The sequence below is a fragment of the Lissotriton helveticus genome, chromosome 5_1, assembly GCF_964261635.1.
Source record: "Lissotriton helveticus chromosome 5_1, aLisHel1.1, whole genome shotgun sequence".
Lineage (NCBI taxonomy): Eukaryota > Metazoa > Chordata > Amphibia > Caudata > Salamandridae > Lissotriton > Lissotriton helveticus.
The window spans coordinates 13774821-13787219 of NC_136065.1; the positions used below are offsets into that span (position 1 = coordinate 13774821).

A 12399-nucleotide genomic window follows, 5' to 3' on the forward strand; every position below is an offset into this window, starting at 1 on the left:
CTAGTGTGTCGCCAGGAGGAGACCCAGATGATGAAGCATGTCACCTCGGTGAGTGATGGGAATCCGTCCTACTTAAAGGATATTCCAGATCTGTAGACTGTTCTTTTTGATTGGAGTTGCAATTTCTTGACGCCAAGTGTTGTGCTAGGATTTATTAGACCCGTGGATACTTTGGTTGTGTTTCGTCGGATTTCACCCCCCAATTGCTGCGTGGATTTTTACATTTAATTTTACTCATTTCATGTTGTCCTTCCTTTTTAAGTACTCCCCTCTGTTAGTGTGTGACTTCGAAGGCTGCCACCCCTCCGCTGACCGAGTCTCTGGTATCCCCTAATCTTTGGTCACTAGTAATCTTAGTTAACATACTGTACTGGCTATAGAATCCTATAATACTAATAAGATGGCTCTATGGCTAAATAGACCCTGAATGTACTTGAGAAGATTTCCCACCATAGTTAATATTAGCTTTCTTTGACCAGAAAAGTATTTTGTGTTTCATTACCAACTCACACTCACAAGATATTCTTTATCTATGGCACGTGTTGGGTGATGATTATGAGCATGCCTGTGGCTAGAGTCATGTAAGTCGCCATGGTGTGAGTGTGGATAAATAATCGCACTTTGCACACCAATACATTCTCTTTGACATGTCTCTTTGCATTACTCTTTCCCTTCTCAGGTGCATGGGGATTTGCACATAGGAGTATCCCAGGTAAGACTTGCTTGGGCACACCTTAGGTGTACTCCCCCACATTAGCACGTAGGGATATAGGGTACACATGATAATGTTTCTGTAGGGATCAGACATCCCTGACAAATTCCCCACACCTTTTTGGCTCTTTGCGTGGGCAGAAACATGTTGGCTTACTGCAAGATGGATTAGAGATATTACTCTCTTTAGCTTCTATCATCATTTTTGTTTTTAACGTACATCAGGTCCTCGCTAATAAAGGTGATAACGAGGTACGTGAAGGTGTTTTAATTCAACTGGATCCCTTGTTTGTCCTGTAAGTTTTACGTAAGAAACTCCCTCCTTTCGCCAAGTCTTCGCGGAGGTTTAGTCCGCCCTGGTAACACCATCTTACCAGGGTGGGGAGAGCATGCCTATGATGAAGCATGACACAATATTGTGTGTAAGGCATCCTCTTCCACTAAGGATGGCCTTCTAGACCTACTTAGACCATACATTTAGTTTTTCATATCTAACCACGGTTTCCTTGCTTATTGTATTGATATAGACAACCTACTTCTTTTGTGTTTGTTGTACCATTTATACGTAGATAACTACTACATTGGTGTGCAATTGTTTAAGGAATTGTTCAAAGTGGACACTCTTGCTTGTGGCACAATCCGCTCTAACCGTAAAGTTACCCAAAAGAGATTGGTTGTAAAAAATTTGGGAAAGGACGGTGGAGTGACGTGCGTAGTGATGAACTCCTAGCTGTTAACTTTTCTGACAGGAGAGATGTCTATATGCTGACTACCATCCATGATAAAAGTACTTCACCTGTGACTGTTTGGCGTCAGGTTGCTGAAGTGCACAAACCTGTGTGCATTTTAAACTGCAATAAGCACATCGAAGCTTTAGATAAAGTATATCAGAGGTGGGAACCTTACACTGCTGTTCGTAAGGCTTACATTAGGAATAAATGGATAGACAACTTCTTATGGCTATCCATTGATTCCATTTACCAACCTTCAAAGCTTTTGTTGTATTGAAGGATTGTTCTCCAGAGTCAAAGATGACATTTGTTCAGTTTCAGCAGTCTGTGGTAGGCAGACTTGTTGCAGTGGAACTGGCAAAAATGCCCAGAGCTGGAGTGGTGGAGGATGTGGCTAGATTGAAAGATCGCCACTTTCCTGATCACATTCCTCCTACACCCACAAATACGTTCCCATTAAGACTGTGCCTGAAGAGGCAAGCAGAAGGAGACTTATAAGTGCTACCCCAATTGTCCTTCTGAACCTGGGCTGTGTGTGGCCAAATTATTTAAATTGTACCACACACAACTGAGTTTCTGGTTGCAACCTGGAGTGTAAAAGTAAAGTGCCTGGTCTGTATAATTTTATATTTTTCGTTCAGATTTTAAGGTTGCCATTAGTGGGATGTATTTAGTTAGAACTGTTGTGTTTGCAGTTATAGTTTTCTATCTATTTCCAATTGGTTTGTGTTTTCTCTTTTGTTAAAAAAATGTGATGGTGGTGAGCGTGAGCTGGCGGTTGTCGGTCGGTGTGCGTGGAATGGCATTTGGCTGGCGGTGTGCATGGACTGGTGCTTGGCTGGCGGGGGACATGGACTAGCACTTGGCTGCCAATCTGTGCGAGCTGGCATTTGGCTGGCGGTGTGTGAGTAGTGACTTGCTGCTTGTCACTACATATACTGCTAGCCAAACTCCAGTCTACACACTCCGTCAGCCATCAGCAGGTGTGATTGCTGTGTCAGTCATGTAGGCGTATGAAAGTGATGGGCAATTGAACACTTGTCTGTTGATGTGAGTGTTGAAACGTGCAGGGCCCGCGGCTGGGTGTGTGAATGGTCTTGTGTTTGTCACATATGAAAGGTATGTGAATGGCCTGTAAAGCAGTTGGTGCCTTGTCACAGCTTCAAATCTCACGACCTGTGAGTCATTGGTTCAGCTGTTTTACCTTTCAATTATTAACAGTGCACTTCATTTTTGTGGAATCTCTTGTTAATAAAATCTATATATATATATATTACCTACTGGCGGTCGCCAGTAGGTAGTTATAGTTAGGACTTATTATCTATAGGAAATTCGCAACCTTCCATTCCCAATAACTTGGGCGCCAGTTGAGCATCTTCGCAAAATTTTAAAAACTCGTGGAACGCTTCGGTCCGCTCCTATCTTGAAAGTTTCGGGGTGATTCGCCAAGCGGGGGCCGAGAAAAAAAAGGGGTCCAAAAACGTGTTTTCCCCATGCAATTTCCCATAGGAAACTTTGACACGGATACAGCCCGAACTGCTGAACGGAATTACACCAAATGTGGCAAAAAGGAAGCCCTTGGTTCAGAAAGAACCCTTTTTGTTAAATGGTGTAAATCCGTTCAGCAAATGGTTTTGTACGAGTGAAATGGCCAATTAACTATAATGCCCCTGAAGCTATGTTTTTTTCAGTGAATTTCTAAGGTTTTCTAAATGCTAATTCCTAACTATAACGTGCCTGAAACCTATGGTTTTTGCAGTGAATATATATCTATATCTATCTATACTAATATAATAAAGAGAGAGCCCAAACCTTTGAGGCGGGTAATCTCAGAAACCACAGCACCAATCACAACACCCAATACAGCGTTGGAAAGGGCAGTTACAGCAGAAGGACATAGGCTATGTAGACGCCCACCATATACATTTATTTAAAAGGTAAACGAACTGTGCCAGCAAAGTAGTCCCTTGTGGGCGTGTCTGCGTTGTGCTGTGGGCGTGTGCTGGGGGCGTGACAAATGCTGGGGGCGTGTGGTATGTTCCGCCCTTCATGCCATGTCTCATATAGTGTGCTGTGGGCGTGTGCTGGGGGCGTGGGCGTGTGCGGGGCGAGAGATTACGGGAAAAAAAAGCGAGCGTTGTGCCCAATATTTCATTGTTTTTTCTTCCCAGGTTCGGTACATTCCAGCTCCGGGTGTCCACCCTGCTCCCTTTAAATACCCCTGCACCCCGTAATCATAACCCACCCTTACTCCTTAAAATACCCCAACACCCTTAAACACTAACCCATCTTAACCCTATAAATATACCCTGTACCCCAAAACCCAAACCTATCCCTAAACCCTAAAAATACCTCTGTACCCCAAAACCCAAACCTACCCCTGAACCCTATAAATACCCCTGTACCTCAACACCCAAACCTACCCCTGAACCCTAAAAATACCCCTGTACCCCAAAACCCATACCTATCCCTAAACCCTAAAACTACCCCTGTACCCCATAACCCAAAACTAAGCGATGATGGACTCCTCCATACAGACGGACAGTCTATTGTCAGAAGCTGCAGTAGAACTTAAGAATCGTTTTGTGATTCCATCCCTGCGGACCTTTAGGGTCAGACTCCATCGTCCTCTAAGGATCCCCGAAGTGCAGATGAGATTAGCAACTTGGACTCCACATCAGTCGATCGTGACGCCCCATTGCACGGGTCTCCCTTCTTGCGGGACCGAGTGTGCCGCTGCTGTGGCTTGGGAAGAGATGGCTGAGGCTGTGTAGACTCCCGTTGGCTATTGGGGGGGGGGGGCAGGGAATTGGGACAAGTCTCAAGGGGGCGCTCCTCCGTGAGCCAAGTCCAGGCCGCCTGTGGGGTATCAAAAACGATTGTCTTGCCCTGGAAAACAACTCTGAGACTCAATATGTATTTTAATATGTATTTAATTGGTACTTATTGTCATGTAGATTTATGCAGTATATACAAGGACAATACAGCTTATGCAGTATCTATTTTAGCCTACAACAATATCGTATATCAAGCCTATCGAGTAGCCTTCATTATGCCTGCCACAGTATTTTGTCAATTTCCAGAGTGCCGCAGTCACGGTGTGACGTGACTGACTGTTATCCAATAAATGTTTCACTACCCCGTATTGCGATCATGTGACCAAGGCCACTGCGTTGGCCGAAATGTGTCATGATTGACAAAGCACTGAACTGAAAAAAGAAAACGCTTCACTGGGCACCTAGCTTACCAAGTTGAGTGTATCTCTTGGAGTGAATGAATGCACGTTGGAGTTGCAAGTTGTGATTACTAGGGAAACTGGCTTGATTTCCCGCTACGGACCCCTCACCCGAAAAGAAGGCTGATCGTTACGCAAGCCACCAAGGATTGTTTGCTCGTTGGAAGCTTTTTATAGGGGTGGGCGGAATTTGCAGAATCGCGTTACTCAAATCTCGGCGAAACTGTAAAAAATCTCTGCGAACACGCAGAAATTCCGGATTGAGTGTGAGTCCTAAATGATTGAAGAGTTGCAGACAAGCGTTGTAAGACCTGGACGTGTCTTCTAGGGATGGAGTCTTGATCAGCCAGTCGTCCAGATATGGAAAGACTTGATGGAGCTGTTGTCTGAGATATGCAGCCACTGGAGAAAGGCACTTTGTAAAAATGTGAGGTGCAGACTTGAGCCCGAAAGGCAGGAGGCGAAATTGAAAGTGTCTGCCCGCTACAGCAAATCTTAAGAATTTTTTGTGATTTCTGTGAATCGGGATGTGAAAGTAAGCATCCTGAAGGTCCAGGGACACCATGTAATCCTCCCCATCTACAAGTTGCAATACGTCCTGGATTGTTACCATACGAAACAACTACTTCTTTAGGAATTTGTTGAGGGCTCTGAGATCTAAAATCGGCCTTCACTTCTTCTCTTTCTTCTGAATTAGAAAGAAGCGGGAGTAAAATCCTTTTTCCTCGTTGAGACAGAGGGACTTTTTCTATCGCCCCTTTTTGGAGCATAAGAGAAACCTCCTGGAGAAGCAGACGTAGATTTTGCGAAGCATAGGTCGGGGAGAGGTTTGGGGAGGTATGTGAACAAATTCCAGTGAATGGCCGAATTGAACTAATTGTAGAATCCAACAGTCTGTGGTAATTTACTTCCAATTTTTCAGGAAATGGGAGATCTTTCCTCCAAGTTTTGAGGATGGAGATGAATTGGAGACTGGCTGAAGTGAAGGGTCATTGTCTATGAGCGTTGCCTTTTCGGTGGCCTTTACCACGAAAGGACGATTTGCCATAGGATGATTGTTGGTGCTGTTGCTGGCACTGCTGATATTGTGGCCGATGTTGCTGACCAGACGAGTATGAAGACCGATATTGATAATCCCCTTTATAAAAGGATTGTCCTCTCCCTCTTGATCCACGTGTCCTTCTTTATACTCTGTAGCACCTCATCAATCTGTGGCCCAAAGAGAAATTGACCATCATAAGGCATATCTCAGATTTTTGTTTGTATCTCAGGACGTAAGGAAGTTGCCTTCAACCAACCCTGTCGTCTCAATACAGCCGCTACGGCAAGCTGGCGAAATCCTGTCGTTGCGATATCCATCGCGCAGTCTATTATTTCTGACGCTGAGCGTTCCCCGTCTAATAATATTTTCTTTGCCTCTTCCTTTGATTCCTAAGGTAAGGCCGCTAAATATGGGGCTATGTCTGCCCATAACTGTCTATTGTAACACCCTAAAAGCACCAAGGCATTGGACGCCTTTACTGTCAGTGCAGACATTGATGAAAAACGCTTTCCAATGTTGTCTAACCTTCGGCCTTCTTTATCCGGCGGAGCTATTAATGGGGCAGAAGGATTGTTGGACTTTTTCTGAGCTGCCTGTGTAATTACCGAGTCCGGCTTAGGATGTCCTATTAAACAAACTGGCGCAGTATCGGGCGCCCTATATTTCTTGTCCAAGCGAGGTAATACCGGAGGTACTGAGGAAGGGTTTTGCATAATTTTAACACCTTGTCCAAACAGGTATTCTATTATGGGTATCAACTTCACTGATTTCTTGAAAGGCTCCTTAAAATCATATAAGAAGCAGTCCTGCTGCAGAGAAACCATGGGAATTTGAAAGAGTTGAGCTGCCCACTCAATGACATTGTGGAACCCTCCAATGTCTCCGGTGGTGAGTCCGCTTGTGCCGGTACTGGAGAAGCAGGGCAGGGAACGATATAGTCATCCCATTCACCGTGGTTAGATTGAGTGTCTTGAAGCTCTCCCTCTTTATGTTGGTCTTCTTCCTCGTCCTCATCAGTAGACGGAGGATGGGATAAGTTGGCTGGATCAGGCTGCAAATTTACAGGTGGAGGCCGTAGTCTTGGTGAACTAGATACTGCCGAGGGTTGACATGTAGGTGACTTTGGAAACCTCTGTTTGTAATCGGTAATGAGGTATTGCAAGTCCGAGACCAAAGAGGCTGGAAGGCAAACCATTGGTGGAGGAGGTGGATGATATTCTTCCTCCTGTTCCTCTTCTTCATCTGAGCTCTCCTGATGTTTTACATTACATGTGTTGGACTTGTAAATGTGTTGGACTTGTAAAGCGCACAGCTGCCCATAAGCGTCCCGGCGCTGAAGACCGCTGGGGAACCCGTCCTGGCTTTCCCTGTGAGATGGTCCCTTCTGGGTATCTCCAAGGTGAAACCAGGCATCCCCGGCGTTTGTGGGGGGCCGCTGTAGAGATGAGGCAAGCTTAATGCCCAGAGTTGCCAAGTGTGATCCCTGGTTAGAGTAGGCACCGAGGCGAGAATTGTCGAGTCCGCTGACCCTGGTCCACGACCCTGCTGCGTCAGGAATTGAACCCTGGTCCCTGGCCGTTCTCTGCTTCCGGGTCTGCCGCCTCTAACCAGTGAGCCACACCACACCACAGAGGGGCTTGTCGCAGTTTGGAACATGTCCCCTTCATCTGAATCCTTCTCTTCAAAAAGAGGCTGGTGTCTTTTTCGTGATTTTCAGATGCACATATGTGCTCTTCAGACTTGGATCCATCATCGTCGACGAGGTGAAACGTCAACGGGTGTCGTAGCCAGCGGGGTTATCGTCGACGGGGCCGTCGTCGATACTGGTGTCATCGCTGGAGATCTCGTCTACGGTGTCTTCGTCGATGGCATCCTCGTCGACGGTGTTGTCTTTGTTCTCGAGCTCGTCGACGACCCAGTCGTCAGCGACCGCAGCGTCGACGGTTGCTTCGACGTCGACGGTGTCTTCTTGATGCTTATAGTCGACGACACGGTCTTACCTGCCGTCGACGATGGGGTCGTAGTCGTCGACGAGGTCAGAGACGACGTTGCCATCGACGTGGAAACAGTAGTCGTCGACGTAGTCACATACAATGCTGTAGACACAGCTGTCCTCGTCACTGAAGTAGTCGTCGACGATGTCGTCGACGAGAGTATGCTTCTTGAAGGTGGGGACTTCCTGAGAGGACACCTTCGATGAAAGAGCCTTGGAGTGGACCTCGGAAGACTTCTTATGTGTCTTCTTTTGAGGAGGCTGTGCCGAAGGGCCAGGAGAAGAAGCCTTGGTCTTTTTTGAGAAGACTTGGAAAAAACTGAAGAGCCTTAACTTTTGTCAGAAGATTCTGATTAGTCCTTATCTTTCAGCCTCTGGAGCCAGATTAAGAAGCGTCCTTCGCGATCTTTGAGGGTTTTAGTGGAAAAGGTATGACATACCTTGCACTCCTTGGAAGAATGGTCTGGATACAGGCAATATAGACAGTCTTGATGTTGGTCATCTACATGTAGCCTTTTCTTTCCACAGGAACCGCAGGGCCTAAAAAGACCCTTTTTTGGTGTCTCAGCCATGAAGATGTCAGGAACTACAGTCCAGAATATAAATATATCACTAGAGAACACTGGAAACCCAGTTGAGAAGAAAACTGAGCAGAGCTCATAGGAGACTCCCTTAGCACGACGTGCGGTAGAATATCTGAGGAACTGGAGCTCCTTCCAGGAGGGTTCTAGAGGGAGGTGATAGCTGATTGGCTCTTTTCTAGAGTTTAGTCCTTTTTACGAAAGGACATGGATATGTTACTAGTGTGAGGCCCTTGGGCCTATTTCTCTATATGTCTAATAGGACATTACTTTATTTATGTACCGGGGACTCCCATCCCGACGACAGGGAATGATTCAGGCATGTGAACCTATGAAAGACATCCCTAATTCTGGATAGATTAAAATTATCACAAAACAACCTGCTTTTGCAAGGGGGTTGCCTGCATTTTTGGTCCCGGGCTAGGCAGCCACCCAGGGAAACCTACCAAACCCAGACATTTCTAAAAACTTGACACCAAGGGAGTCCAGAGAGGTGAGGTTTGCATGGATCACCCAACATTTACTTGCCCAAAATCTCGTGCAAACCTCAAATTTGGCTAAAAACATAATCACATTTTCCTCACCTTTCTGTGTGGAAAAGTTGAGGGGTCACTGGGCCGGCACAAATTTCCTACCACCCAGCATTCCCCCAGGTCTCCCAATTAAAATGATACCACACCTGTGTGGGTGGGCCACATGCATGCGACAGGGAAGAGCTCAAAATATACTGTGGAAACATCAAAATTATCTATCACAAAACAACCTGGATTTGCAAGGGGGGCACCGCCGCTTTTGTTTCCGGGCTCGGCTGCCTTCTACGGATACCTACCAAACCCAAACGTTTCTGAAAACAAAACATTAGTCCAGGGAGGTGTGGCTTGTGTGGATCCTCCAATGGTTTCTTACCCAGAATATCCTGCAAATACTCAAATTAAATCACATTTTCCTCACATTTCTGTGTGAGAGCACCATGCCTGCACAAATTTCATACCACCCAGCGTTTCTCTAGTCCAGAGGTATTCAAACATTTTTGCTCTGAGCCCCCCACCCCCAAGCAAAATGTTTTGAGGTCGGGCCCCCCTCCAAAACGTTATGGCAAGGTTTGAGACAGCAGCACGGACATGGCTGCGTGCAGGAGGCGGGGCTTATGAGATGATTTCAGGAATATTTTTCTATAGTTCATAAACCACACTAAGTATGAGACCTATAAAACAGCAAATGCATCAAACAAAAACTTGCATTGTCCCAAAAAGACTGCTCCTAAGAATTTGGTTTGTGTGTGAACCCCTCACACCCTTGGACCCCATCACAACTACACCTCCTGTACTAATGATAACTACAGTTCTGAGTAGCAGGTTATATCCTCTGCATCTTTCATCTCTTCCCCATCATGCCTGACCATCACTCCAATCTTGAAACAGGCTCTCTGTCCCGTTCGGAAAAAAAAGCTCCCATGTTGTATCCCTTTTTTTGGCAAGGGTGCCCTCGGTCGTAATGCTAGAAAGGAAAATCTCCCATGATCCTTTAAGACAATCCTAATTGAGGAGAAGGGGGCCCCTCAACCCCCTGGGATCCAGCTTTGTTGCTTCTGCTTCAATAATGATAATCAACAGTGGTGGGGAGGGGGCTGGCAGCGACGGGGCGGGCTGCCTGGTCTCAGTACTGGAGTAGTACTAGGGTGCGCTACGAACAAAGGAACTGTCCCAATGGTGGGTTGCAGTTAGTTACAGGACCCATTGCACGAGGTACATTGGGTTACAGGCCACACTACATTAAGGGGTACAGTGGTTACAGGAAACTGAGGTCGGGGTACAGTGTGTTACAGGACACACTGCAGCAGGGGGTACAGTGGGGTACATAACACTACAGTAGGGGGCAAAGTGGGGTACAGGACACACTACAGAAGGGGGTAAGGGGGTTACAGGATACACTGCAGCAGGTGGTACAGTGGGGTACATAACACTACAGTAGGGGGCACAGTGGGGTACAGGACACACTTCAGCAGGAGGTAAGTGGGTTACAGGATACACTGCAACAGGGGGTACAGTGGGTACCTTGGATCTGTGCACAGCTCTTCCCTCTACGGCCCTGTCTGTGCACAGCTCAAGTCTCTGCTGCCCTGTTGGTGCACACATCTTCCCTCTGATGTCCTGTCTGTGCACAGCTCCTACCTCTGCTGCCCTGTCTGTGCACAGCTCAAGTCTCTGCTGCCCTGTTGGTGCACACATCTTTCCTCTGATGTCCTGTCCGTGCACAGAACCTGCCTCTGCTGCCCTGTCCATGCACTGATCCTGCCTCTGCTGCCTTGTCCATGCAGAGCTGCTGCCTCGGCTGCCCTGTCTGTGCACATCTCCTGCCTCTGCTGCCCTGTCCGTGCACAGCTCCCGCCTCTGCTGCCTTGTCCATGCACAGCTCCTGCCTCTGCTGCCCTGTCCATGCACAGCTCCTCCATCTGCTGCCCTGTTAATGCACAGCTCCTTTGTCTGCTGCCCTGTCCGTGGACTGCTCCTCCCTCTGCTGCCTTGTCCATGCACAGCTCCTGCCTCTGCTGCCTTGTCCATGCACAGCTCCTTCCTCTACTGCCCTGCGTGTGCACAGCTGCTGCCTCTAATGACCCACATTCACAGCTCCAGCCTCTGCTGCTCTATGCATACACAGCTCCTGCCTCTGCTGCCCTGTCCATGCACAGCTCCTGCCTCTGATGCCCTGTCCATGCACAGCTCCTGACTCTGCTGCCCTGCGTGTGCACAGCTCCTGCCTCTGCTGCATGGTCCATGCACAGCTCCTGCCTCTGATGCCCTGTCCATGCACAGCTCCTGCCTCTGCTGCTCTGTGCATGCACAGCTCCCGCCTCTGCTGCTCTGTCCATGCACAGCTCCTGCCTCTGCTGGCTTGTCCATGCACAGCTCCTGCCTCTGCTGCATGGTCCATGCACAGCTCCTGCCTCTGCTGCCTTGTCCATGCAGAGCTCCTGCCTCTGATGCCCTGTCCATGCACAGCTCCCGCCTCTGCTGCTCTGTGCATGCACAGCTCCCGCCTCTGCTGCTCTGTCCATGCACAGCTCCTGCCTCTGCTGGCTTGTCCATGCACAGCTCCTGCCTCTGCTGCCCTGTCCGTGCACAGCTCCCGCCTCTGCTGCCTTGTCCATGCACAGCTCCTGCCTCTGCTGCCCTGTCCATGCACAGCTCCTCCATCTGCTGCCCTGTTAATGCACAGCTCCTTTGTCTGCTGCCCTGTCCGTGGACTGCTCCTCCCTCTGCTGCCTTGTCCATGCACAGCTCCTGCCTCTGCTGCCTTGTCCATGCACAGCTCCTTCCTCTACTGCCCTGCGTGTGCACAGCTGCTGCCTCTAATGACCCACATTCACAGCTCCAGCCTCTGCTGCTCTATGCATACACAGCTCCTGCCTCTGCTGCCCTGTCCATGCACAGCTCCTGCCTCTGATGCCCTGTCCATGCACAGCTCCTGACTCTGCTGCCCTGCGTGTGCACAGCTCCTGCCTCTGCTGCATGGTCCATGCACAGCTCCTGCCTCTGATGCCCTGTCCATGCACAGCTCCTGCCTCTGCTGCTCTGTGCATGCACAGCTCCCGCCTCTGCTGCTCTGTCCATGCACAGCTCCTGCCTCTGCTGGCTTGTCCATGCACAGCTCCTGCCTCTGCTGCATGGTCCATGCACAGCTCCTGCCTCTGCTGCCTTGTCCATGCAGAGCTCCTGCCTCTGATGCCCTGTCCATGCACAGCTCCCGCCTCTGCTGCTCTGTGCATGCACAGCTCTCACCTGTCCTCAGCAGACTCTCCTCTCCAATCTGCAGAAAGTGCTTCAGGGACTCGATGCACGCTTTCTGTTTCTGGGTGTCTGATGCTGGGTCTGTGGCTGTCGTGAGGTTCTGTCCATCAAAAGCTAATCGCTGAAACCAGCTGCCTGATCCGTCCTCGTGGAGCTCACAGCCCCGCATCACCTGAAGCACATGGAGACCTGAGAAGGGGGAAATGGCAAAGTTCAAGTAAACAAGCATTGGAAAAGCATTAGGTTTCGCCTATGTGTTTAATAATAATGTTGTAGCTTGGTGAGCAGTTATGCAATATAAGTTATTGAAACTCCGTT

The 12399-nt window shown here is 48.4% G+C and overlaps 1 protein-coding gene across 2 annotated transcripts in view; it reads right to left on the reverse strand.

Annotated features, from left to right (window-relative positions):
* Positions 1-12399, reverse strand: part of LOC144752898 (patr class I histocompatibility antigen, A-2 alpha chain-like) — a 432525-nt gene that overhangs the window by 22597 nt on the left and 397529 nt on the right. For both annotated transcript variants that reach the window (XM_078640723.1, XM_078640724.1), the window contains one exon: positions 12073-12270. In XM_078640723.1, coding sequence (XP_078496849.1) covers positions 12073-12270 — 198 coding nt within the window. The remainder of the gene's footprint in view (positions 1-12072; positions 12271-12399) is intronic.